This window comes from Rhipicephalus sanguineus, chromosome 3 (assembly GCF_013339695.2).
Source record: "Rhipicephalus sanguineus isolate Rsan-2018 chromosome 3, BIME_Rsan_1.4, whole genome shotgun sequence".
Taxonomy (NCBI): Eukaryota; Metazoa; Arthropoda; class Arachnida; order Ixodida; family Ixodidae; genus Rhipicephalus; species Rhipicephalus sanguineus.
In genome coordinates this window covers 233,658,037-233,681,058 of record NC_051178.1, presented here as the reverse complement: position 1 = coordinate 233,681,058, position 23,022 = coordinate 233,658,037, and the positions used below count along the sequence as shown (strand labels likewise).

The 23,022-nt window shown below is 47.5% G+C and overlaps 2 protein-coding genes across 2 annotated transcripts in view; both read left to right on the top strand.

Moving 5' to 3' along the window:
* LOC119386397 (uncharacterized) overlaps positions 1-9,035 on the top strand; it is a 30,118-nt gene extending 21,083 nt beyond the window's left edge. The window contains exons 2-4 of the mRNA XM_049413935.1: positions 1,854-2,123; positions 2,805-4,404; positions 4,462-9,035. Coding sequence (XP_049269892.1) covers positions 1,854-2,123; positions 2,805-3,151 — 617 coding nt within the window. The 3' untranslated portion in view covers positions 3,152-4,404; positions 4,462-9,035. The remainder of the gene's footprint in view (positions 1-1,853; positions 2,124-2,804; positions 4,405-4,461) is intronic.
* Positions 9,036-10,841: 1,806 nt separating this feature from the next.
* On the top strand, positions 10,842-22,635 carry LOC119386396 (actinia tenebrosa protease inhibitors). Its single transcript, XM_037653711.1, has 3 exons — positions 10,842-10,899; positions 17,656-17,835; positions 22,433-22,635. Exons 1-3 carry the CDS (start codon positions 10,842-10,844, stop codon positions 22,633-22,635), a joined length of 441 nt encoding a protein of 146 aa, XP_037509639.1.
* Positions 22,636-23,022: the final 387 nt, after the last annotated feature.

Below are 23,022 nucleotides of genomic sequence, written 5' to 3'. Positions count from 1 at the left end.
TGCGCGCTGCCGCCGCTGCTGTACTCGCAGCGGGGAGCGACTCGACACCACCCGCAACTCCCCCCGACACGACGACGCCGTCTCGCCGCCGACACGGGCTGCGGGCGATTTACGACGTGCGGCGGGCTTCGCCGCCTGCTTCCTCCAGCCCGCATCGCGGTGCTGTCTCGTCTACTCGCCCTCCCGACCACGACCCTTTTTCCGCGTGTGTCGACGACAACGACGACTTGCGTGGACCTATCAGCCCAGGTCGATGACGGGCCGTCACTCGCGACGGTGGCGCGCATGCACAGTCCGCGTCGTTCCTCCTGCCAAACGCTTGTGTCGAGGCCTGTCTGCGTTTGTGCGAAAGCGTGGGAATGTCACTGCCGCACGCAGTTCCCGCTGTCGGTGCCCCTTCCCCTTACCTTTCAACTCTAGGTATCTATCGAGTACATTGACCGAACGCGTTAACGTGATGCCTTTCGTGCTTTTCTTTTGTATTAGTGGCAGACAGACAGACGTAGACCTGTCATCGTCTTAGTCAAAATCGCCAAAGAAAACTAGTTCGATCGATGGTGCCCTCGCTGGCTTCTGCGTGAAACGAACGCTGATGCGAAAAGAGCCGTTGACGGCGCGCTCATTAAAATCGCTGCGAGCGGCGTCTGATTTACGTTAGACGAAGTTACCTGCGTTAATAAAGGTTCACTAGTTGGCATCGTAAGGACAGAATCACACACTGACTGTGGTGTGGCGTCGTCCCTCACGAACGCTCACGAGAATGTAGCGGTTCATTTGTACGAGAAAGAGGTGTGCGTGTGTTGAGAGTGTATACGTCTACGTGTCCACAAACATACTGAAACGCGGAGAAGTACCATGACACACCAGTGCAAACGTGCTGGGACTGTCCAGGAGTGCACGTGTTTACGCAGCGTTCATTGGCTGAATGCAGACTTGGCAGTATTGAAATTACAGTAATTAAGTTACGTTTTTGCTGTAATGAGTAATGTAATAAATTTTGTGGGCTGGTAATTTAGTAATTAATGAATAAAATCAGCCGAGTCATTTTCTTGAATTTATTCATTACTTTGCCAGAAAGAAGCGGAATTTTAAGGGCTTGTTTTTCATTGTTAGACACAATACTAATGAGAAGTAACAGACAATAATGCCCAGGAAAGTATAGGGGATGTTATTTGTAGTAACTATGATATAAGTGGGAAGAAAGTGAAGTGGACGGAAAGATGACTTGCCGCCGGCAGGGAACGAACCCGATGGTTGCAGGTTCGGTCCCTGCCGGCGGCAAGTTATCTTCCGTCCACTTTACTTCTTCCCACTTATATCATAATTACTACAAATAACATCCCCTATACTTTCCTTGGCATTATTGTCTGTTACTTCTCATTAGTATTACTACTTTGCCAATTACACATAACTGAAATATAGCATGTCCCCTTCCTTTACGGCATGAACATAAAAAAAATAATTACAAGTTAATCTGATGGCCAAATCTCGAGCACGGGAATTTGAACAAAGATATCTGAAATTTCGATGTGTATGTGTTGTAAATAAAGTGTACATGAGTTGCATGAATGACGAACTTTTGTTGAGTAATCTCATTACTTTTTCAAAAGTAATAGTAATTTGATGTTATTACTTTCGGCCAGCTGTAATTTTTAGTGTAACTTAATTGAATTTTAACAAATGCTAGAAAAGTGATTAGTAATGGGATATAATTACTTTTGGGAGTGATTTTGCCATCCATGGATGAACGTATACCATTACGGGCACTCCAGGGCGGACTTTCAGGGACTGACGATCGAAGAGCTTATTGCCCAAGTGACTCGATTAATTTCCTGTTTCTTTGTTTCTCGCAGGCAAGCAGATGACGTGCGTCTGCACGACGCAGCACTGCCGCGACCAGCGCGTGAGCCGCTGCAACACGACATCCATGTGCTACACGCAGTACCTGCAGAGCCGCGACCCGAACACGGACCCGATCACGCGCGGCTGCATCAACAGCCGCACGCCGCTGCTGTGCGAGAACCGGAGGCCCGCGGTGCACTCGGCCGCCCGGTGGCCGCAACTCGTGTGCTGCAGCACCAACCTCTGCAACGAAGGGGTGCTGCCGCCGCCGCTGCTCGCAGGTACGCACGCGTGTCGAGAAAACTTGAACGCGATGTTATCGCGGCGTCGCGTTGACTGACATGCATTCGCGTTAATGCGAGGCATATTGTACGAAGTTTGAACAAAATGTCAACTAACGTTGCCATTTGGAAGAAGGCCTTTCCCATATCTCATATATGGGCCATTTCTGAAGGATATTTGATGTCATGCAGGTTTCGAGAAACATATCGATACTGATATCCAGAATGACTGAAGCGTGTACGCCGATTTTGAAATATGGAGTTTTTGTTTTACGGTTTTGTTCTAGCTCACGGTGACCTCATGGGCTGCCTTACGAAAAAGAAAAAAAAGATTGCTTGGAGACCAGTCACGTCTGTGTAGCTCATGAACATACTAAGTAAAAAAGATATGGGACGACGACAAGTCATATGCGGGCCGGACCGCTAGCGGGAGGTCCGCGGGCCGCTTGCTTGTGACCCCTGGTCTAGATATTCATTTGCGACGATCTGTACTGATGTTCATGAGCTTCATCGAAGCGCAGAACGTGATTGCATGCTCACAGCGTGGCAAGCTCGTTTGAAGGTTACGCGTGGCAGTCGTCGATCTGCCTTTAATCGAATCTGCATTGAGTGGAGCGCACCCGAAAGTGTATGCGCATCACAAGTGTTAAAAAACCCCGCGCGTTCATTTGTTCTTTGCAGAGACTGCATCCTCGTGGCCAGCGCTTCGGCCCGAGGCGAGCAGCAGCGGCGGGATCGACGGCGTGCCCGTTTCCACCGAGTTGCCGCAGCAGCCGCCGAACAACGAGGAGGACGTCGGCGACGACCGGCTGCTGAGCCCCGTGCACGTTGCGGTGCTGTCGGTCGGTGCCTGCGCGCTGTTCGCCGTGGCCCTTCTCGTCATCGTGGCCCTCGTGAGGCGTCACGCGGGACTGCTGGGAGCGCGATACGTGCGCGGCAACTACATCAAAGGTCGCCGCCAGAGCGCCTCCGACGACGGCACGCCCAACGGGGGCACCTATGACAACAAGATGGCCGTTGTCTCCTGATCAGGGCCTGTCGATCGTCTCAGTGTGTTTTGTGTGCCCACCTGGCAACCACAGAGACCCATTTCATAAGTGAACTCTAGTTGGGGGTGGACGCTTTCGAACCTGTGTGTGACCTCTTGGTGATGAGAGTGAGTTGGGTAATTGTCGAATGGCTTCGTGTTTGGTGACACACTGCGAGCGAGGTGCCTGGTACAGAGCCCGTCAAGCTGTTCTGGGGACGTCTGGACTGGAAGCGTGGGGGAGTGCACAGGTCCGACCTTTGCCAGAAAACCATCTTGCGGTTCGCTTGCCAGCTGGGAGGCCCGAACACTCATTCATACTTTTTTGTTGTTCATCGAAGGTTGTCTGTCCTGAATCACTGCCCTTTGCCTAGCGGCGCTGCAGTGTTGGTATTTCGCGCCTGAGCGTGCGACTGCGATCCGTTCTTGAAATTGTGGAGACCTTGTTTCGCTCGCCGCCGTGACACATGCGATCTGTGACCCTCGCGAGCAACGCTTCATATGGGTAACCCAACTGCGTACAAGTGGAACGTTTCTGAAAGGCAAAAAGCTTGGGAGTCCGGTTGCGTGTCCGCCTGTCATGTCGCTATAAGAATGCACAGTACACCTCAGGCTCTTTTGCAAGGGCCATTGAGGTATTTCGTAGCGGACCTGGTCCTGCAGTCGATTCCGAGTAAATCCGGGAACCCTGCAGGGTAGACGTGACATCCCCGCGGCTCTGTACGCGAAGCCTTGCGGTATAAGGTAACACTGCAATTGAGCGCACAGCAGCGATGACCTTCGGCGCGGGCGTTCCTGATAGCCGATCGCAGTCGTGACCGTTTCCTGTTCGCCATTCGCGGCCAAGAATTGGTGCTACCTGTTTCGCTAAATGCCAGCCGTCTAAACCCCCTCGCGGGTCACGATCCGGAGCAGCACTTCTGTAGACTAGCGCCGGCCTTGGGAGTAATTGACACCTTATTTGATTAGGTACTTCGTTATAAAGGGTCTCACGGCCATTAAAATGTCAGCTTTCCGTCGGGACCATAACGTATATGCGCTGGTCACGGCAAAGTGGCCAAAACGTAATGGGGCTAAGTGGTCGGCGAAATGGTATTGCCGGCCAGCTGTTTAAAACCGGAGCTTCATAAATTATCAATTTTGCACCGAGACGAATTGGTCAATTCGACAAACACAACCGAATTCGCCTGACTCCGAAGACAAGGGTATCGCTGTACAGGAGATGTAGGTGTTGGACTCTGACTGAATGGAAACGTGACGAATGGGACGCAAATATTCCTATGCAACTCATAGAAAATATTTTTATATAAGGAAGCCCCAACGCACTGGGCGATATTCCTGAGCGAACCGAAAGGACCACTGTATAAAGAACAAACTCATACTTTATTTCTTTTTCCTAGACGAACAGTCTACGTTAAACAAAAAAAAAAATCTTTCAGCACCCATGCTAATTACGCACATGCAGTACTATATATAGACAGCCGCGATAGAGGCGCCTATTCAGGGATCAACTTACGTGGTCGTGTCTCCATCGTTACTACAGCTTTATTGATTTAGGTATACGAATACCAAACGCGCGAACAATCATGTTGCACTCGTTGTTTTCATCTCTGCAACTCGGGAAGTATCCAACATTCATTGCAGTCTCTGGAACCACGTGGTCCCTCTCCATCGATCGTTGGTTGTGGTGTGCTTCGTGGCCCCTTCCCTCGTTGTTTCTCGTGTGTTGTTTTTTTGATGTTGTTGATCGTATACAGTGTTTGTTGTACGCGTCTTGCAATGTATGTACAGCGAAAGTATTCCTTTTCGGAATCGGGACTGCCCACACGCACACTTCACACTACTATACAAATTTGTGAACTGTAAATAAGTTCCCTGTAGGATGTGTGTGCTCCGCCAACTTTTTGTTTCTTACACTACGCTATATACCTGACCCACCACACCCCCGCCTTAGTCGCTGTGATAGGGGTTTAGGTGGTGGGATCGCTGCCGAATACTGCCGTCGAGCGCAAATCTTGCAAGCATTTCTTCGAGGTTGGTTGTTTCTGGATCTTCAGTGGATCGTCCTTCGCTTAACGTTCACGCATGCGTGACATACCGAACGTGTGTACAACGCCGAAATTGGCAAGCTGAGAAACGAATTGACAGGATATCACACGCCGGCATCCAATGGGGACTGGGACGTTTCAGCTGTTCCCAGCTACCTGATCTCCGTACAAAATACACCAAAAAAGTGCCTCGTTGAAAGTGCCTTTGTAATTTAAGAGTTTTGTATGAATTCGCCGCCGTATCGTGAACCTGATCTTCGTTCGCAACTACCGGGCGCCACGTTAGTCTTAGGGAAAAGAACAGAACTGATCGAAAAGAGCTCTGATGCCTGCTTAATTTGCCCCGAATAACGCCGCACGCTAACTTTAGAGGGTGCGCACTGAGGTCTCTAGCCTCTTCCTAACTTCTTTCTCTCTCTCTCAAGAGAAATGCGAGAGCAAAGTTTTGCTGCCTTTAGTGGGTTTCGCTCTTGCCACGGCCACAAACGGGGCCGCCTGAAGGTCGCCATATTTTGAGCTGCCTTTTTTGTCAGCTGCGCCTTAGCTCGCTGCTGGACGAAAGCCTTGGGCTGTTTGCAACAGCAGTACCATTTATGAACGTGACACAGTGCACTTCATGTGTTCTTTACTCGCTGCCAGTTCCATTGACCGTAGTTACCTTTTCTGTGAGGCTGATGCTCGCGACGGATGACAATTGCAGACTCCGAGAACGCACGCGTCCGCCAGTGGCTATGAAACCATTCCGCGCCGTGGGAAAAAAAAAAAGAAGAACTAAAATGAAGACGGGTGGAATCCCGTAACACGTGCGGTCTTTGTTGGGTTCTCGAACATTCAGCTAAGTCAGCTGTCGTCGAAAAGCTAGCTTTTGACCAATAGCGTGAGCGGAAACCGAAAGTTCGAAAACCGAACAAAGATCGAACGCGTTCAAGGTTACGCCCCAGAGCTAGAAAGTTGGGGGGGGGGGGGGACTTTTGCCCTTGAAGCACTGCTGGCCCTTCAAACAATGCTGCTCTTCAGTAGCGGTTTAGTCGAGAAACGGTTAATTGACTGATGCAACACCGACACTAGCCGACAATACGATACAATTATCTCTTATAGAGCGGTCGATATATGGCAAATCAGACTAAGAGATGTGTTGGCTAGGAATGCTACTTGTATTGGCTAATATATTCCTTTGTAGATACGTTTTTTTATGTTAGCGCGATGCACAGCAAAATTGGCGCTTTGTAGCTGTTTTTGTTGCCCGTGGAGTAAAGCGACCATCAGCATATACCTATACCTCCGCTCTTTTCGCCACTCGGTGTAGCCGTTTTCCACATATGAAGAATTCCGCAACTGTTGCAGAACTGAAAAGCTCGACTTTTTTATGCTTTTTCGAGACACTGCGAGCGGACCAGAGACCGCACTCTACCGCGACCCGTTGGAGAACGTTGAGGTGCCCGAAGGACTTAAAAACAGTGCTGTACGGTGGGGGTGTGTGTACAGAAACTTAGAAACAATTTCAACGTGTTAGGCTTAAAACCGTCACGTTTCCTCTGTATAGTCTGCCATTCCGCGCACTGCCACTAAGCCGTCGTTTGCATCAGCCTTTATCGAAAGAAAAGGGTCTTGGTCGTGCAGAATGCAAAGTCGAGCGTTTGTCCCCTTCGTCTGCTGGCACACGCTCGTGTTCTGCTGCGGCGCGGACAGTTGGAACGCGACCGCCGCCAACGCAGTACGCCGCCTCGCCCCGTTCCAACTGTGCCCCGCTTCCCGTCTGCGCAGCCAAGGCCGCAGCCAGACGTTTATACATTCCCAGATATCTCCTCGCACACGTCCGCTTCTGCCAGCGGACTTCTTTTACTTTTCCGGGCGCGCGCGAAGACGTGTTCAAAGTGCCCGCGCAGCTCGCGCTGTTTCTCGTTTGCAAAGCGATGCGTGAGAGATTAAATAGAGAGGCTTTTAGGTGAAGGTGCCCTAGTGACGCAAGCTGCAACGTAGAGACCATTTGCGTTCTTCACGCCTGAGGCACCTCGTGAGTTTAGGTTAGGGTGCCCCAACGATTGGGTACTCTTAATCTGAAACGCCGTACTAACCATGCACCTCTGATGCCGCTGCGTCCGTCCTTAATCCTAAGTATTGCAGTGCAGTTGCCAGGAAGCCTGCATGGGTCTCTCCGCAGCTTGTACTTTTCATTTTAGTTCAGTTCTCCCTCTAATTTTCCTCCCTTTCATCTTTATTTCCTTTTTTTTATTTTTTTTTTGCGGCCTGTACTTGAAGACTTAAGTTTCTCGTTTCTGTCATCGTGACGTTTTTGAGATTCACGTCGTTCCATCATTCATTCCTGTACTCTCTTAACATGTTTTTTTTTCCCTCACGTTCTCTGTAAAAAAAAAAAAAAAAAATCTCATGTCTTCAAACCTGCGTGACGTTCGACTATCTTGTATGAATCTCGCCGTTTTGTTGCGTTGCATGCATGACGGAGGGGGGGTGCCTCGCTTCCTGCTCCGTCAAACGTGTTTTTTGTCACCGCGAACCCACAAGCAGAGCGCGTGCCGTGCCAAACTTTTTTTTTTGAATTGCTATAGTGCCTTGAATGATTGCATGCATCCTGTGTGTAAAAGGTTGTCGAAACGTCAGTATTTTTCTCGATTGTGTAGACAACGGCTCTCATCGCCCGCTCTTCCAAGCGCTCATTGTGCACATCGTAAAAGTTGTTTGTAACTGAGAGTTCCTTCGGTCGTTATTTGTGCTTCAGTTTGCTTAGTTACCGAGAAAAAAAAAAAGCCTTCGCGTAAGGGACAAGAAATGCACGCACCAGTACCCCAGTTAGGTCGCCAAGGCATGTACATATTGATACGAACGTTTGTCGAAACATTCCTTAACCCGAATGCGGCCATTCTAAGCTGTCCGGAGATCCTAACAATGTAGAATATACGTGAGAACTGCAACTCCGCTACGTTGCTGCTCCTTTAGGGGACACTGCCCATGCTCAGAGCTTCCTCTACTAGTGTTCCGAAGACGCACAAATCGCTGACTGTAATGTACGGGTCCAGTAGCCAATTATTTAGAGGAACACGCATGCTAATCACCCACTCATAACAACTTGCCCCCTAAAAGGCGAATGTCTACGGATTATTTGGCCATCTAGGATCACCATCGTTCGTTGTGGTGCGCAAACACTCTCCTCCTCGTAAAGCAGCAAAAAAAAAAAAAAAAAAAACGTTAAACGTCTAAAACTGTTTAGCATAAGAGTTACGTGTATGGTATGTTCTAACAGGTGACTGTCGCATATGTTTTCCTACGTGTTTTCTTTTTTTTTAATTGTCAATGCCGTTTGATGTAAATGAGCGTTGTCGCGTATCAAAACTCTTCGAAGCATCGTCAGAAAAGCACGGCGCACTTTGCATGTGGGTTCGTGGTGTCTGACTTTTATTAAACAAAAATCTCTTCATATTGCACTCAAAACGATCATCTAGTGTACTATACCGTTACTTCTGTGCGAACGGGTTCCCGCACCTTCACTGTGTTTTTTTTTTCTTTTTCTTATCTCAAGTCATGTGTTCTGTTTTTTTTTTCTTGCACGGAAATGTTGTCCTAACTTATTTATTTATGCTCATATTATTGAGTTGTCATTATTTGACCATATATTATTATTATTATTATATACAGAGAGATGCTATTCTATTGAACGACATGTCTCAGTGAATTCAATTGTGTCCTCTCTGTGTTGTTGATGGTGGAGTGGTTGTACATAAGAGTGATATATACAAATGTGCGTTTGCGAGGTTTTCTTTTTTTGTACAGATGTCTATATGCACAGTTGCCAAGTTGAATGAACACCAATGTAAAGAAAAACACGAAACCCATGCCCGTTTCCTTCTTTCGACTGAAGAGCTTCCGCAGGAACCAATCATGGTTGGTTGCGTCGAAGTTCTCCAACGCATACAAGGATGCTACCATCCTCAGCGCAACATGCGATGTGTTATCAGAGATGATGACTGACAAAGAGCTGTTTCTAAAATTAGGTTTATTCTCTTGATCTTTATCTCTCCTGTACAGCTTGAGCTATAGCTACCTGCTGCTAATTGAGCACAACTAGTATTCGTAGAAAATCCACCTGCATTTTTTTTTTATTTACCTCAAGTACGTCAAAGGTCCACAGTACAGTGGTAATACATGAGCGGTAGACGCGAAACACAAACTTGAAGCTAGTTGGATCGGAGAGGGTCTCTGTTGCAGGGGCCAAGTCATATTCCAGTTCCTTGATGCATTGGCAGAGAATGATATTTGTATATAAAGATAATTAGCGGGAGTGAATACGAGTGCGAAGAGAATTTTGTGCTTTGGAGTGGCTTCATGGCTGCTCTCTGTCACACGGAAAGAGAAATGAAGACAGAAAACATGCAATGATGGTCTGATATATGTGGAGAGGGAGATACGATTGAGGGAAAGGCAGGTAGTTTAACTCTTCCGGTTTGCTACCCTACGATAGTGATTTATGTACCTGGATTATTGTCTGAAATTCTGAATATCATGTTTGCAAGCGTTTTAGAAGCTCTCAAAAGCGGCGAGATGACTGCTGCGAGCTAGCAGCTGGGTTGCAAGAAGGTCACACTGCATCATCATATTTGACCCGGGAAGTAATCACTGGAAGAAAGTGATTTAAAAAGCCTGACGATGTCGCATACGCACATGCTGACCTGATGCGCACTATGCCGACTTAACAGCTCAGCGGGGCGAAAGGAGCTTATAGTATGACGATGTAGTGTAAGCACCAATAATTAGCTTTTTGTTACATTCGTGACGTAATGAACTTAACGAATATATATACTTAAGAATGTAAAGAAACCACCTCCGATTATTAGTGTATGCGGAGCGTTGCAGTCCTGCCGTTTACCGATACCTGCTGCCGTTACTGCGCATGCCCGGAGTTTTTCGGGCTCCGGTAAGCTTGTCCTGATGCTCCCGCCTTAGACAGTGTTTGCATAACAGCTGTCAGCGCCCAGGATACCAGCTTCGATCTAATTTGCCTGCCCTTCATCTTGAAAGCGAGAAACAAACGATGCAGTTGGGCATCGCTTAATCTCATGCTGAGGACAAAGTTTGAAAACCCCAAGTTGTTGTGTGTCTTGTCTCCAGTGGCGCGAGTCGGATAGCGCCTAAACCAAATTATTGCTTTGTGTTAACTGCCTCGAAGCGTATGGACGCCCCAAGTCGTTTGAGCGACAGCACTTGTTACTTGTGTATCGGCGCTGAAAACCCAACCACCACGGATCACGACAACGGGCGAAAGAACAAAGTGAAGGTATGAAACACATACCCCGACCTATTAACGCTCAACGAAATCCACCCGACGTAGTACCTGGACTGTGGTGTTAGGAGCCGCCATCTGTCGCCCACATAACGAGGACGTGTACACTCAGGCTACTGGAAAATAACTCGCCCTTGTTAGGCAGTAACCCATCTGAGGGCAGGGATCGGGAGAGCCAAGTTGCATTGCTCCACTAATCCCAGTGAGCTGCAGAGGCCAGTGGAGCTTTGGACTTAAGGTACCCCACCCACCCTTGCCCTAATACTCCAAAGCAAAATGAAATTTCTACAACTACTATATAAAGAGTGTGGGTACTGACTGACAAGTGCCGGCCTGCGGAGAGGCCGTGGATGCTAAAAGCCACGTTCGACGTCATCGGCATTCAGAACGTATTCAGAAGCCGTGAAGGTAAGTGAGTTATCATTGTTTACATGGCTGGGCCGCCGCTGTTGTGCAGTAATTACGGTGCTCGGCTGCTCACCCGAAAGCCGCGTTTCGATGGACGCAAAATGCTAGAGGTCCACGTGCTTAGATTTAGGTGCATGATATAGATCATTAAATAGTCTAAGCTTCCGGAGTCCCCCAATACGACGTGCTTATAATCATATCGTGGTTTTGGCTCGTAAAACCCCATAAATTATTATCAATATCAGCATAGGCGTTCGCAGGGTTCCCAGTTAGAGGAAGACGAATCTCTTGGAGCAAATAATACAAGAACACATGCAAGGTACCCACTACGCCATAAACCACCGTAACTTTCATGAAGTAGGGAAGCACTCATTATGGCATTATTCGTCATTATGCGGATAAGCGAGGTACTCACTACACATCTGTAAGTCATTATATGCACTTTGTTTGGACTGTGGCTGATGACGATGAAGAATTTGGCTGAACCTTTTATAATGGGTTGGAAGCATTTAACGAGCCACTCGTAGCGCAATTCGCATTGTGTGAAGCCTGGTTGTTACTTTACTTTCTAGGATGCTATATTAGATATGTTAACATAATTCTTTGACCGGCATGACACCTGTATAGGGTATTTTTGCGAAGGAGTTTCAAGAACCAGTGTGGCTCTGTGGTAGAATACCGGACTGCCACGCAGAGGGCCCGGGTACGAATTCCACCCGTTCCTAAATATTTTTCCTATTTCTCGCGATAGCGGTTATGGACACCAGCAGCGGCAGCGGCGGCGACGTGTAACTATACGGCGCCAAAATCGGTTCTTGTTGTGATCTCATAACTGCTTTCGCTGCAATATATAAGGGCCTCAAACGCCATCACTGTCACCAGAGCCATGGCCGAGAGCACAGAGTGGCTGCTTACCAATGGCTAAGTGATGGAAGCAAAGAATAACAGCTACTACCCGTGGTATCTGTCACCCAGGTTGACGCGTGGAACCTGAGTAGAGGGCACGGAACCTTACCCGCTGTTAGAGGTGATAATGCTTGATTGGTGATGATAGTCGGTAAGAGCGGCCGGCGTTTCTGGAATTCTTTCTCATTTCATTTTTTCATAGGCATGCGCACTAGGAGACAGCCGCCACACTGTCCCCTCTAGTGCGCACGCCTATGATTAGTAGGTGCTGGTTATGTTCGACACGGGTATAGAACTGCCGTGGTATGTTCGAATCAACGTTCACCCTCTTTATTATACTGTCGTTCGCATTTAAATGCTCTGGGACAAATCTGTCATGGACGTTCAAATGAGGAAAAGGAGGCTGTTGTTGTTGGCCACAGGCAGACCCAGCCTTCCAGGATAAGCAGACGATTGCCCCACTCAGGTGCCCCCTTTCGGTCAGACAAGTTGAGAAACTTGTGAATCTTTTAAGAGCGCAGCGCGGACGGTTGAACAAGATCGCGCGCTCATCGCCGCCAAACTAACGCAACTTGTTAAAAGTAAAAAAAAAGTTGTCTAGGGGCGCTTGGGCGGGACAGTACACAAGCCGGCGACCTGTGAGCCATCCCACGCACGGGGCAGTGCTTGTTTTTTCGAAGTTCAAAGGTGCGGACTCTTTCTTTTTAAAGGTCCTTCCACCCTTTGATACAACGCGCAGAGTCGAGTCGATCTCTACCAATCGCACGCTAGTTGAGCAACAGGCCAACCTTTGGTGCCTAAAGAAGCACGGTATGCATCATGTGTACCATCTTTATAGCCGCAGTGAAGGGTAGCATACCGGTACGTTTAGACTGCATGGTTAACATCCCCGTCTTCCCTCTTTATCCTTGTCCTTCATTTATAGTTGCATGTTTTATTGAGTTGGTCTGATATGGCGTTTAATGTCCCAGCGCTGTTAGAAACGTACGCCGTAATCCAGAGCTATAAATTAATTTTGAGCACGCGGGCTTATGAACGTGATAAGAGGTTTGGTTTATGAGGTTTAACGTCCCAAAGGAACTGAGGCTATGAGAGACGCCGTACTGCGGGGCTCAGCATAGTTCCGCCCAGTAGGGATCCTTAACGTGCACTGAAATCGCGCTGCCCACGGGCCTCCAGCTATTCGCCTCCATCTAAATGCGTTGGGCGTGGCCGGGATCGAACCCGCGACTTTCGGGTCAGTAGCCGAACACCGTAACCACTGGTCACCGCGGCGACAGTGTAATAAGAGGGTTATTTGCATTCCGTGGACTCAGATCGGAATGCAGCTGCCGCGGCTGGAAATCAAACGCGCGTTCTCGTGACCTTACGTTCGACTGACGCGATGGACAATTGGCGAGTTGCAAGTGCGGTAGCATTTGAAGAACATTCTTCCGAAATTTGAACAGTAAAATCGAAGCGTCGTAGTCCCAATATTTTACATAGTCCAACAGAGGCGCAGCCATGGAGGTGGTTTTAGAGGGCTTTATTTCCATATCATTTCTTTTTACGGAAATGACGTGGCACGAAAAAAAAAAAGACCTTCTGCAACCTTATTATTCTGCAACCAACAACTCAAGGCAGTCCAGAGGGCCCAAGAACTGGCGGAACGCCATCACGTTCCCGCCCCGACTCGGGCGTCGCCTACGGTAGCGGCTGCTAGGGTGTCCCCCCTGGATCCCCCGGCGGCCTAAACTCCTCAGGACCGATGAATAAAGTTCTTGACTGACTGACTGACTGCAACCTTATTTAATCGCCCTATATTTTTCTCTCTCGCGCGTCCCTCCCATCTGCCGATCATAGTGATAACGTGGTACAGCGGAGTCCGAGCCTCGAATTTACTGGCTCACCTCAGTAAATTCGACTCTCACTGATAACTTGTTAAAATTAGGGCACAATCTTTTGATTGATTACTATAATTCATATATGATGGCGGAAAGGAAGTCGCTCAGAGCTCGTTGCATGTACAGTCGAGCGCAATATGAAGGTTATCGCGTGAGCGTCGACCGGCCTAGCGTGCCAGGGTCCCAGCGGCACGTTTCGAAACCGTGAAAATCAAAATTACGCAATCTTCTATCCTTTGTTGGCTGTTCCGTTGGTTGTGTGCAACAATCACCCCGATGACAAACTCTGCACCCTTTCTTTCTATTTTAAGCTTTCCATTCGTTGCGATCAAGCGTATATTTCGTTGGGTCTTATCGCCGCGGACGATAACGAACTTCATGGGAAAGATATAGTAAAGCTGCTGCTTCGTACTGCCTCATTTGAACGACTTGCTAAGTTGCACGAAATATCTCGCATTGTCATAAAAAAAGAAACGAAAATGCGCCTGCTTCAGACAGGAGTGTTCGCAGCTTAAGGAACAGCAAAAAGAGTGAGGGGAGTCTGCCTGATACCTCCTTCTCTTCGAAAGACGATTCGGGCGCTGTTGTAGTTGTTGGTCGACGTTCGCGCGATAACCTTCATATCGCGCTCGAATGTACGTCAATGTCGTGTCCGCCATGTCGAGATCCTGAATTTCGAGATGCTTACTCTTGAGCCCTGACACACTGCGTTAGTTTTTCGCTTAGCAACGTCTCGATGAGCTGCAGTGCCAACGACTATAATCTCGCGGACAGTTTTCCGTGTTCAACAAAAGCGTGATGGGCCCTGGACTCAACGCGCTGAGAGTTATGGGCGTTGAGTGGGAGGCGAAACTGGGGCCGGATTCACAATGATTTCCTCCGCTAAGTGGTGTTTGCTTAGTAAAGCAATGAACGGTGCTAATTAGTGGACGTTCGTGATTGTGTTGTGCTTAATATTATTAGACAACACAAAAGGCACAGCAAAAACTACGATAGAGAACAGAACGAGGAATCTGGGAAGTCATTGCGATCGCCAACGAAGAAGTAAGCCGGTACAATATGCTAATTGAAGCCAGGTCGAGTTTGCCAGCCCAGAAGGCACTGGCCAGGCCAGGCTCAATGGTTGCAGGTGAACGCCGTTGCTCCGGCGCTTTGCGTCATCACGTTGTCATTGCCATATCTTTCGTTGCTCACCCTCCATCGATCGTTAACGTGAGTATGAGCGCGTTCACTAATAGTATTAAAAGAGTCTTTCTATTGTTGTACTTTTCTTCAACTTGTTTTTTATCGTTGTTTTGTCAGTGATGTAGCGCCATGGTGTGCCATCATGGTGCTTGCCATTGGTTCTTTGCCTCCGCTAATGTGCCAGCACCAGGAAAGGCTGAAATTTGTGCTTTAATGCAAGGCTAGCGTAATAGATTTTTGTGAAGACCTTTGCAAAGTTGACTGGTGAAGTTTGAGCTGGCGTTTATGCCGCGCGTGGGCAGCATCGCACTGACCACACTGATCACGAGCCAATGAATGAGTTCAGATAGATAGATAGATAGATAGATAGATAGATAGATAGATAGATAGATAGATAGATAGATAGATAGATAGATAGATAGATAGATAGATAGATAGATAGATAGATAGATAGATAGATAGATAGATAGATAGATAGATAGATAGATAGATAGATAGATAGATAGATAGATAGATAAGACGTTAACTAGGACCTTGGCTGAGCCCGTGGCGTGCGGGATCGCTAAGTAGTGAAATACTGTTCCATATACACTACCAAGTGGTGAGTACCCGTTTATCAGCGGCTTATCATAATTTCAATCTTGGGGTGTGTAGACCAAAACGCGGGGTGGGATATGGATGAGTGCTTGTCTGTAAGAGGGGAGGTGGTTGTGTTGGTGTGGAATAATTTTTTGAGGGTGTCGTAATCTTCCTGGGGGAGGGGGGGAGATAAATCATTGCCGTAATTAGCTTTGTGAAACTGATTGGTAGAAGTGACAGAGCCAAGAGACAAAAAGAGGAACACTGACAGTGGCATATAAACGCGAAGCGCAAACTGAACTGGTGCTGTCACAGTGTGTCTTTCGGCGCGACTTATCACATCCATCAAGACATGGTCATAATAACCCAGCTTTGGGATGTCGACCTGAGCACTGCGCTTTATGCATAGCCTCCAAGAGTACAAACGGCAGCCACTTTAATCTCGAAGCCAAGGCTTCTCTACGGCTCCGACGGCGCGTTGACCGCAAACGCAGTCTACAGCAAAGTTTTCTGGTAACGCAATCAAGCGATGAATAGTGATACTAACACGGGAAATAGAAAACTTGAGAATATTAATTGCGAGAATTCAGTATGTGAACTCTAAATTTCTACGAAAACAGTGAAGTAGAACTACTTAAGTTTTTTGACTGATGAACTATGCACTGTGACGAGTTCTTCTCTCCTTTTTTTTTTTTTCGAGCAGCGCGCGAAATTTGAAGAGCACTTTTAGGGCTACAGATGGGTCGGGGAAACTCTCTTCTGATACGTTGCTGGACTCACGGCTATTTGCTTTGCCTCTGTTATGAGTCGCGTGTTCTTACACAGCTGCACCGTCGCACATTTGAGAGCACTGAAGTAGTCATCACCACGAGCATAGGAACAAATGAATTCATCGGACGAACAAGCCAAGTGCGAAGTGCCACGGACATTGCTGACACAAGAGTAGCAAGAAAACAACATAGTCGTTTGATGTATTGGCCACATGCAAACTATAACTTTGTAAAGTTCCTGCAAATCCACACGAGCAGCAACGCATGCGCGGAAGGCGCTTCACGGATGCACCTATCCCTGCCGTACGCTGAGTCGCTCTATCCATGCATCCACGTCTGGCTGGGTGAAAATTCCAAGCCGCGTTCGAGATCCGGTATTAGCGCTTTCAGCTGCATGCACGCACACTGGTTGTAGGAACGAACGGCACATTGTCCGTCGCGCAAGTCGCGGCGAAGGGGCGACATGTTTACGATCAGTGGTGGTTTCGCAGGCGGCACAGATCCACGCTAGGAAGCAGTAACTCCTGAGCGCGCCAAACAAAGGCAGCTTTAAAGTGAAGCTTGATCAGGTTGTACGGCGATGCTGCTGCTTGGTTCACATCGCTGCAGCTCTGCGCTTTGGGTGACCGCAGTCGCCGCGCTAGTGACTGGTGAGCTTCATCATTCCGTGATAAGCTTGGCGTTCATTGAACGTTCATAAGCTTCTTCTTCCCGTCTTACCGTATGCTGTATAGTGGCGGGATGAAACGGTAACGCAAAGAAGACCGACAGGACGATAGGGAGATAGGGTGATACAAACTTCCAATGGCGTGCCGGTGATGCTAGCCTAGTTGATCACCTGGCTTGCTACTCCAGGCCCATGGTGATAGCTAAGGTGTAGAGGGCATGCACTAACGTCATCGAGGCTGCCATTTTGTTGCACTGCCCGCACGATGAAAACATGTGCTTCATCTCTGTCTGTCGTATGCCTATCTTCGGCGGAAGCTTCGAATCGCGCGGAAGGAGAGACGCAAATTGATGGAACGTGCATAGCTCCTGTATAAAGGTAATACCACGGCCGCTGGATAAAAAGCGCACTTTATCCAGCGGCCGTGGTAATACATAGACACGCGAACTGCACACACAGTCACGCACAAACGTACATACACAACTACAGGCACGTAGGCAAGGGAAGGGGCCCGCCCCCCCCCCCCCCCCCCGAAATTCGCCAGCTTTCTATATTTCCAGGCAACTTTTTTTCTTTTTGTCATGGAAAGGCTTTCTTTCGAACAATTAGGCCTGCCCCCCCCCCCCCCCCCCCCCCCGAAAAAAAAATCCTGGTTACGTGCCTGCACAATTAGGATATGCTACCGTGAATATGCATCCGGGAGCTATATTAATTCTCATAGTCATGAGTTAGCCGCGCAGCGGTCTCGTCTTGCCTGCGGTTGCAGCATGCGGCGCCCTGGAGCCGGAGTGTCTACAGCCCCTGGAGCGAGGCTCGTGCGACAAGCTGCACGGCCGCTTCTTCTACAACGCCACTAGTCGCCAGTGCCAGGAGTTCTTCTGGCTAGGATGCGCCGAGAACGCGAACAACTTCGAGAACCGCGAGGACTGCGAGAAGGAGTGCCAGCGTGAGTATTATACTATCCCCAGTATGGCTACTGTGTGTTGCTCGTTACTGGCGCATGCTGCCACCCCCCTGATAGTATCGATTAAATGGTATTTGAATTGAAGTGGGGCTTCTAAGGCGAAACAGGCACAGACGCTATGTGCTGGAGCTCCGTCCTCACCAGAAACGCATAGCGCGTATAGGGAGGAGCGAAGTTGGGCAGACGTGGTCTGATACATAGAGTTTCCTAAAATGACCTAGAGGGAACTCTGGCGCTGCGATCGTTCAGCCACCATGGGAATGATGGGCAGTACACGGATTTGCCTAGTCTTCGTGCTTGTGGGCTTCGAACGCACTTGTGGCTTTGTTTATTGCTACGTTTTGGTTTTCTTTCGGATAAAAGAATCGATCGTTGTGAACTTCGTGAGCAGATTTGAATCGGTGAGCCTAAAGAAGTTAAAGTGCTGAAGTGAAACTGCTGATTTTTGCTGAACTTCGTTTTGCGACAAAGTGGATGCAGGCGACGCGGAGCCAAACGGTGCCGAAAGAACGAAGTTTAGACAAATCCGTGTACTACCCATGATTCCCATGCTGGCTGAAGCGCGATGCATTGCAGCTCCCATAGACATTCTAAAAAGACAGGGCGTGCAAACACGGACACAAGAAAGAAGTCAGGACACCACAAAGGACTTCTTTCTTGTGTCCGTGTTTGCACGCCCTGTCTTTTTAGAATGAATACTTACCAACTAGCTCAGCTCTCTGTTATTCTAAGACCCATAGACACTAGCGCCAGAGTTCCCTCTAGTAAGTATTGTAGGAAACTCTATGGTCTGATAAACATTAGCCGTGATACAGGTTTTTTTCCGAAAGGGGGTTTTAGCTTATGTCCTCTTTCTGGAGGTACAAATTCAAATATTAAGGGGGGGGGGGGGGTAAGGACATCCGGACTAGCCACTGGAAAAATTTCGAGTGACTCTAATCTGGAACCTCCCCGCCCTCCCTACTTCTGGATCCACCCGTGACCTTAACATTTGGCTCTCGTACCACCAGACAAGAGTGAGCGTAACCTGGTTGTGTCCAAAACGCGCATGCGCTGTATGAACGATGAATCTTGAAATAATCGTGTTGCTTCAGATTTCGTCACACTTTCTTCGCACGCCTGTCAGCCGGTATCGGAGAAGATGTGCTGATAAACGAGAGCTAAGTAGTGCTCCCTGCATGTGGATGGTCCCTATGCAATAGCGTTCCTTGTACTAGAGCGCCGGGTTATTTCACTGACACGTGTTATATACTATTAATGCATTTGCAGCGATATTTGTTCCCTGGCTATGAAAGATTGGAAAGTTACCGCTCAACTCATGGCCTGCCTTCCTGCATCAAATGTTTCTCGATAGTCGATACTGTCGTCGCCGATTGGCGAAATTACTTTTGTCTTGTCAGATTGTTTGCCCGAAGTGAATAGTAATTAGTGCAATTTATGGAAGTTATGCGATCCCCGGCGATCAAGCTGGAATGTACGATGAGTTATGTATAAATGAGTGGTGCATTTTCATCCAAATCTCCGACGACTGTGCTCACCTCTACCATTTTGCTGGGCGCATTCAGAGCAGAACCCATTACGCAGTTCAACCTTAAAGTTAACGCTTTGTCTGTTTTGTTCTTTGTCATGACAACGCATTTTCATAAATGTATTTTCATAAAAAAGAAAGTCAGGTTCTATCAGTTCATCATCATCACTAACCAAACGTGTTTTACGAGACCAATAACAATTAACTGTCAACATAAATGCACGAGTCGAGTGTGGTATGTGGTTACTGAGAAATAATGCCAAGCATCTGACGCTCGATTGGTCGCGACTTCATGCTTAACAATAATGCAGTACGCACAGCTAGGACATGTGTAGTATTATTGTGCATGTTATGTAATCTAGGTGGAAGAACCTCAATTTCCGCACTTAACATTAACAAAAATTCCTCTCTTGAGGCTTGAGATGTTCTCGGCGCATGGACAAGCACTGCCTCTGCTTCTCGAGAGCAAAGAAAGCACTTGTGAAGTTCCTTAGAGAAACCACTCTTGTCGAAATAATTCAGTTCTTTGAGTGTTGTATGTTTTGTGTGCGTTACAAATTTGACACGGATTGTGTATATCACATTGTTTTATTTCGTACTGATTTGGAGTAGCATGGTAGGTGTGCCGCCAGCCAAATGACCACGTCAATATTTATTAAATAACTTCTCTCCCTTTGCCGCATGCATGGACATTGCCATTGAAGGAACGCTAAAGAGAAAAACGATTTTTTCTCATATTAGTAAATGTTTCTTTCACAATTCCGAAATCACCAGGCTTGTCGCGAAAAGACGTTTGATAAGCGAGAAAACGCGCAAAAAGAGAGTGCGGGTTGCGACGCCACCTTGAAATTTCCGCACGAAACGTTGGGACCTCATATATTTTGATGGAATCTACTAGGTCCTACGTAGTTTTTCATCAGTTAAAATGAAGTACTTTGCCCTCTGAGGGGCCCATAGACTTAACATAGCCAGTTTCAGAAAATGTCGTTGAGCCAACGTCACCAAAATTCGAAAAATACCCTTTGAAATCCATGAGGTTACATGCGGCGATTTCGGCGCGAAATTTAAGAATGAAACTTTGACCTTGATTTTCTCCTCTATCAATAAACCTGTGACGGTGAAATTAACGACATTAGATTAGAGTTCTTAGAGTAGAATTTATCAATCAAACCGATTCATTGTTTCACTTTAGAGTCCCTTTAAAAAATATATGGCATAAGGAGATGTTGGTGCGGAAATAAGGCGCCTGCTACTACAAGGCTCTTGAGCAGGTTGAGCACACAGCACTAAAAAGACACGTCGTTAAAAAATTAAAACAAAATACGCGGTATACATAAAACACGCAGGTTCGTTATCGCGTACAAGTTCAATAACTCCAGGACACTGTAGAAGGAAGTCTCACAATACAAATATCACGTAACGATCGCAGCTCCCAAACAAGCGGGTGGCACGTAGAGCACGCAGCACTCACTTGCCACAGCCATGGCTTGTTACACGCCGCGGTTGGCATTTGAGATCAACCTAGTATTTCAGCTGCAGCGTTCCGTATATGAGCACAATTACGGTGTACTCCTGCACCAGCTTTCAGCGCTTTATAACGCCACAACTTCCTACATAATTCGTCTGTCTTTCCCTTTCCAGATTCTGGAGTGCCACTACCGAGACCGAAAGGCAAGTGACGCATACGCGCCCTATATATATCTATTGTTCAAATGGACAGGCAGTGCACTCATAAAGTAGGAGTATGTTCGCGCGCATGTAGTCGAAAACTTGAAATACAAAGTGAACGTGTTACTGCTATGGAGATCGAAGGACCACGCGGGCACTTAATTAAAAAAAAGAATAATGTAGGAATGCTTCTGAACGTGGCATCGTTAGCTTTGTCTGATTTAATGTAAGTGTTATACGCGCGTAAGCGTTCTTGAGCATGAAGTACGCGAATTCTTTTTTTAGGTCGTGTTTACCTTTACCAGGAAAAGTAGTCCGAAAAAATAATTATTAAGTTTGTACAGAGTCCTCCGCCGATTCTACATTGTCTAGCGCCTATGCTACCGGAACGGCCTCTACAGCAGCTCATGAGAACAATCCATAAAAATAAGTTATAACCGTGCATGATGCAAACATAGGGATAAAGCCGACTATCAAAAGTGTGAATCGACATAATGTTAGACACGTCAGAGAACTGGATTTGCCCAGATATCGGCTAAAAAGGAGCTACATAGGTTGGTTCACGGAGGCTTACATTATAGTAACGCGACAAATAAGTTCATCGAACAACCCGCGACTCGCTCGCCTTTTCATGGCCAATTTCAAATAGCAGCTGTATGCTAAGGATAGAGACTTTTCCTACTGCATCTGATTCATGCATGCAAGCGCGCAGGGTATTTTTGTATCCAGAAATATGTTGATGGAATTTTACCAGATTACGCTGTTTATTGATCGATGCAATATGTACTTCTTATTTTCTCTCGTTCAGCGCATTACGCGAAGTATAAACCCGTTGTACTAAAAAATAAAAATAAAATAAAATAAAGTTCTGTAAAGCATAGAGATGTTCTGCTTCTCCACCTGACACATAGGCATTGAGGCAAAGGACAACCTAAATAATGCGACAGCTGAGCGGGGCAGTGCCGCCACCTCTCGTTTACCTCGGGTACCAAGTGCTGGTCTGTGGGCACGCCGTTTTGCGAAGGTTCTGTTTGTAGCATAGAGCTGCTATGGTTAGAGCTGCAAAGCAAATCATACCAACGGCCACGTCGCCCGTTGGTATGATTTTGCAGTGTCTTACGTTCGTTCTCACTTGCCGTTATTGGTAAAAGCAGCGGTTTCGTCCATGGCGTCCTCCACCGCGCAAGCGCAGAGCGAGCACGTAGTAGCCATAGTAGCCATATGCGTGCAAGGATTCTTCATTAAGGGGGGGGGGGGGGGCAAAGTTCTACGCCAATCAAAGAGGCTGCAACAGTTCATTGCTTGAGTCGAATATCAATCAATCAATCAATCAATCAATCAATCAATCAATCAATCAATCAATCAATCAATCAATCAATGCAGACGAACCTGGTCGGCGCAGTACGATCTGCTACCGGCGTCCACGGCGGGGCAACTGCAAGGCCATTCACCGGCGCTGGTTCTTCAACTACCGCACGCTCATGTGCGACCGCTTCCTCTGGGGAGGCTGCGACACTAACGGCAACAACTTCCACACCCGGCGAGACTGCCGCGTGGCCTGCTCAATTGATACTAACATGCCGTGACAAAAAAAAAAAAATGAATTGCATCTGTCCAGGGACAGTTTCCGCAAGATGACCGATGACACAAAATTTAACGCGGACCTTGAAGACCACGCTAATGACCGCGATTCATGAGACTAACACAAAATATATATCTGTAATCTAGCATTTCATCTCATGCGTCCACGTTTGCATTGGTTTTGACATCAGCGGAAGTTGCTGTTTTAATAAAGGTTTTGACAGCCCTGAATTCTAGAGAAAGAACGCGACGACATTGAAAACTTAAAATATATAACTTGGAACTACGAAGCATGTTTGCGTGTCTCAGAGAAAAAGAGAGCAGAGGGCATGGTACATGTGACACATGTTAATTCAAGGAGCATCTGCACTTGTTTCCGCAGTTCAATGCTT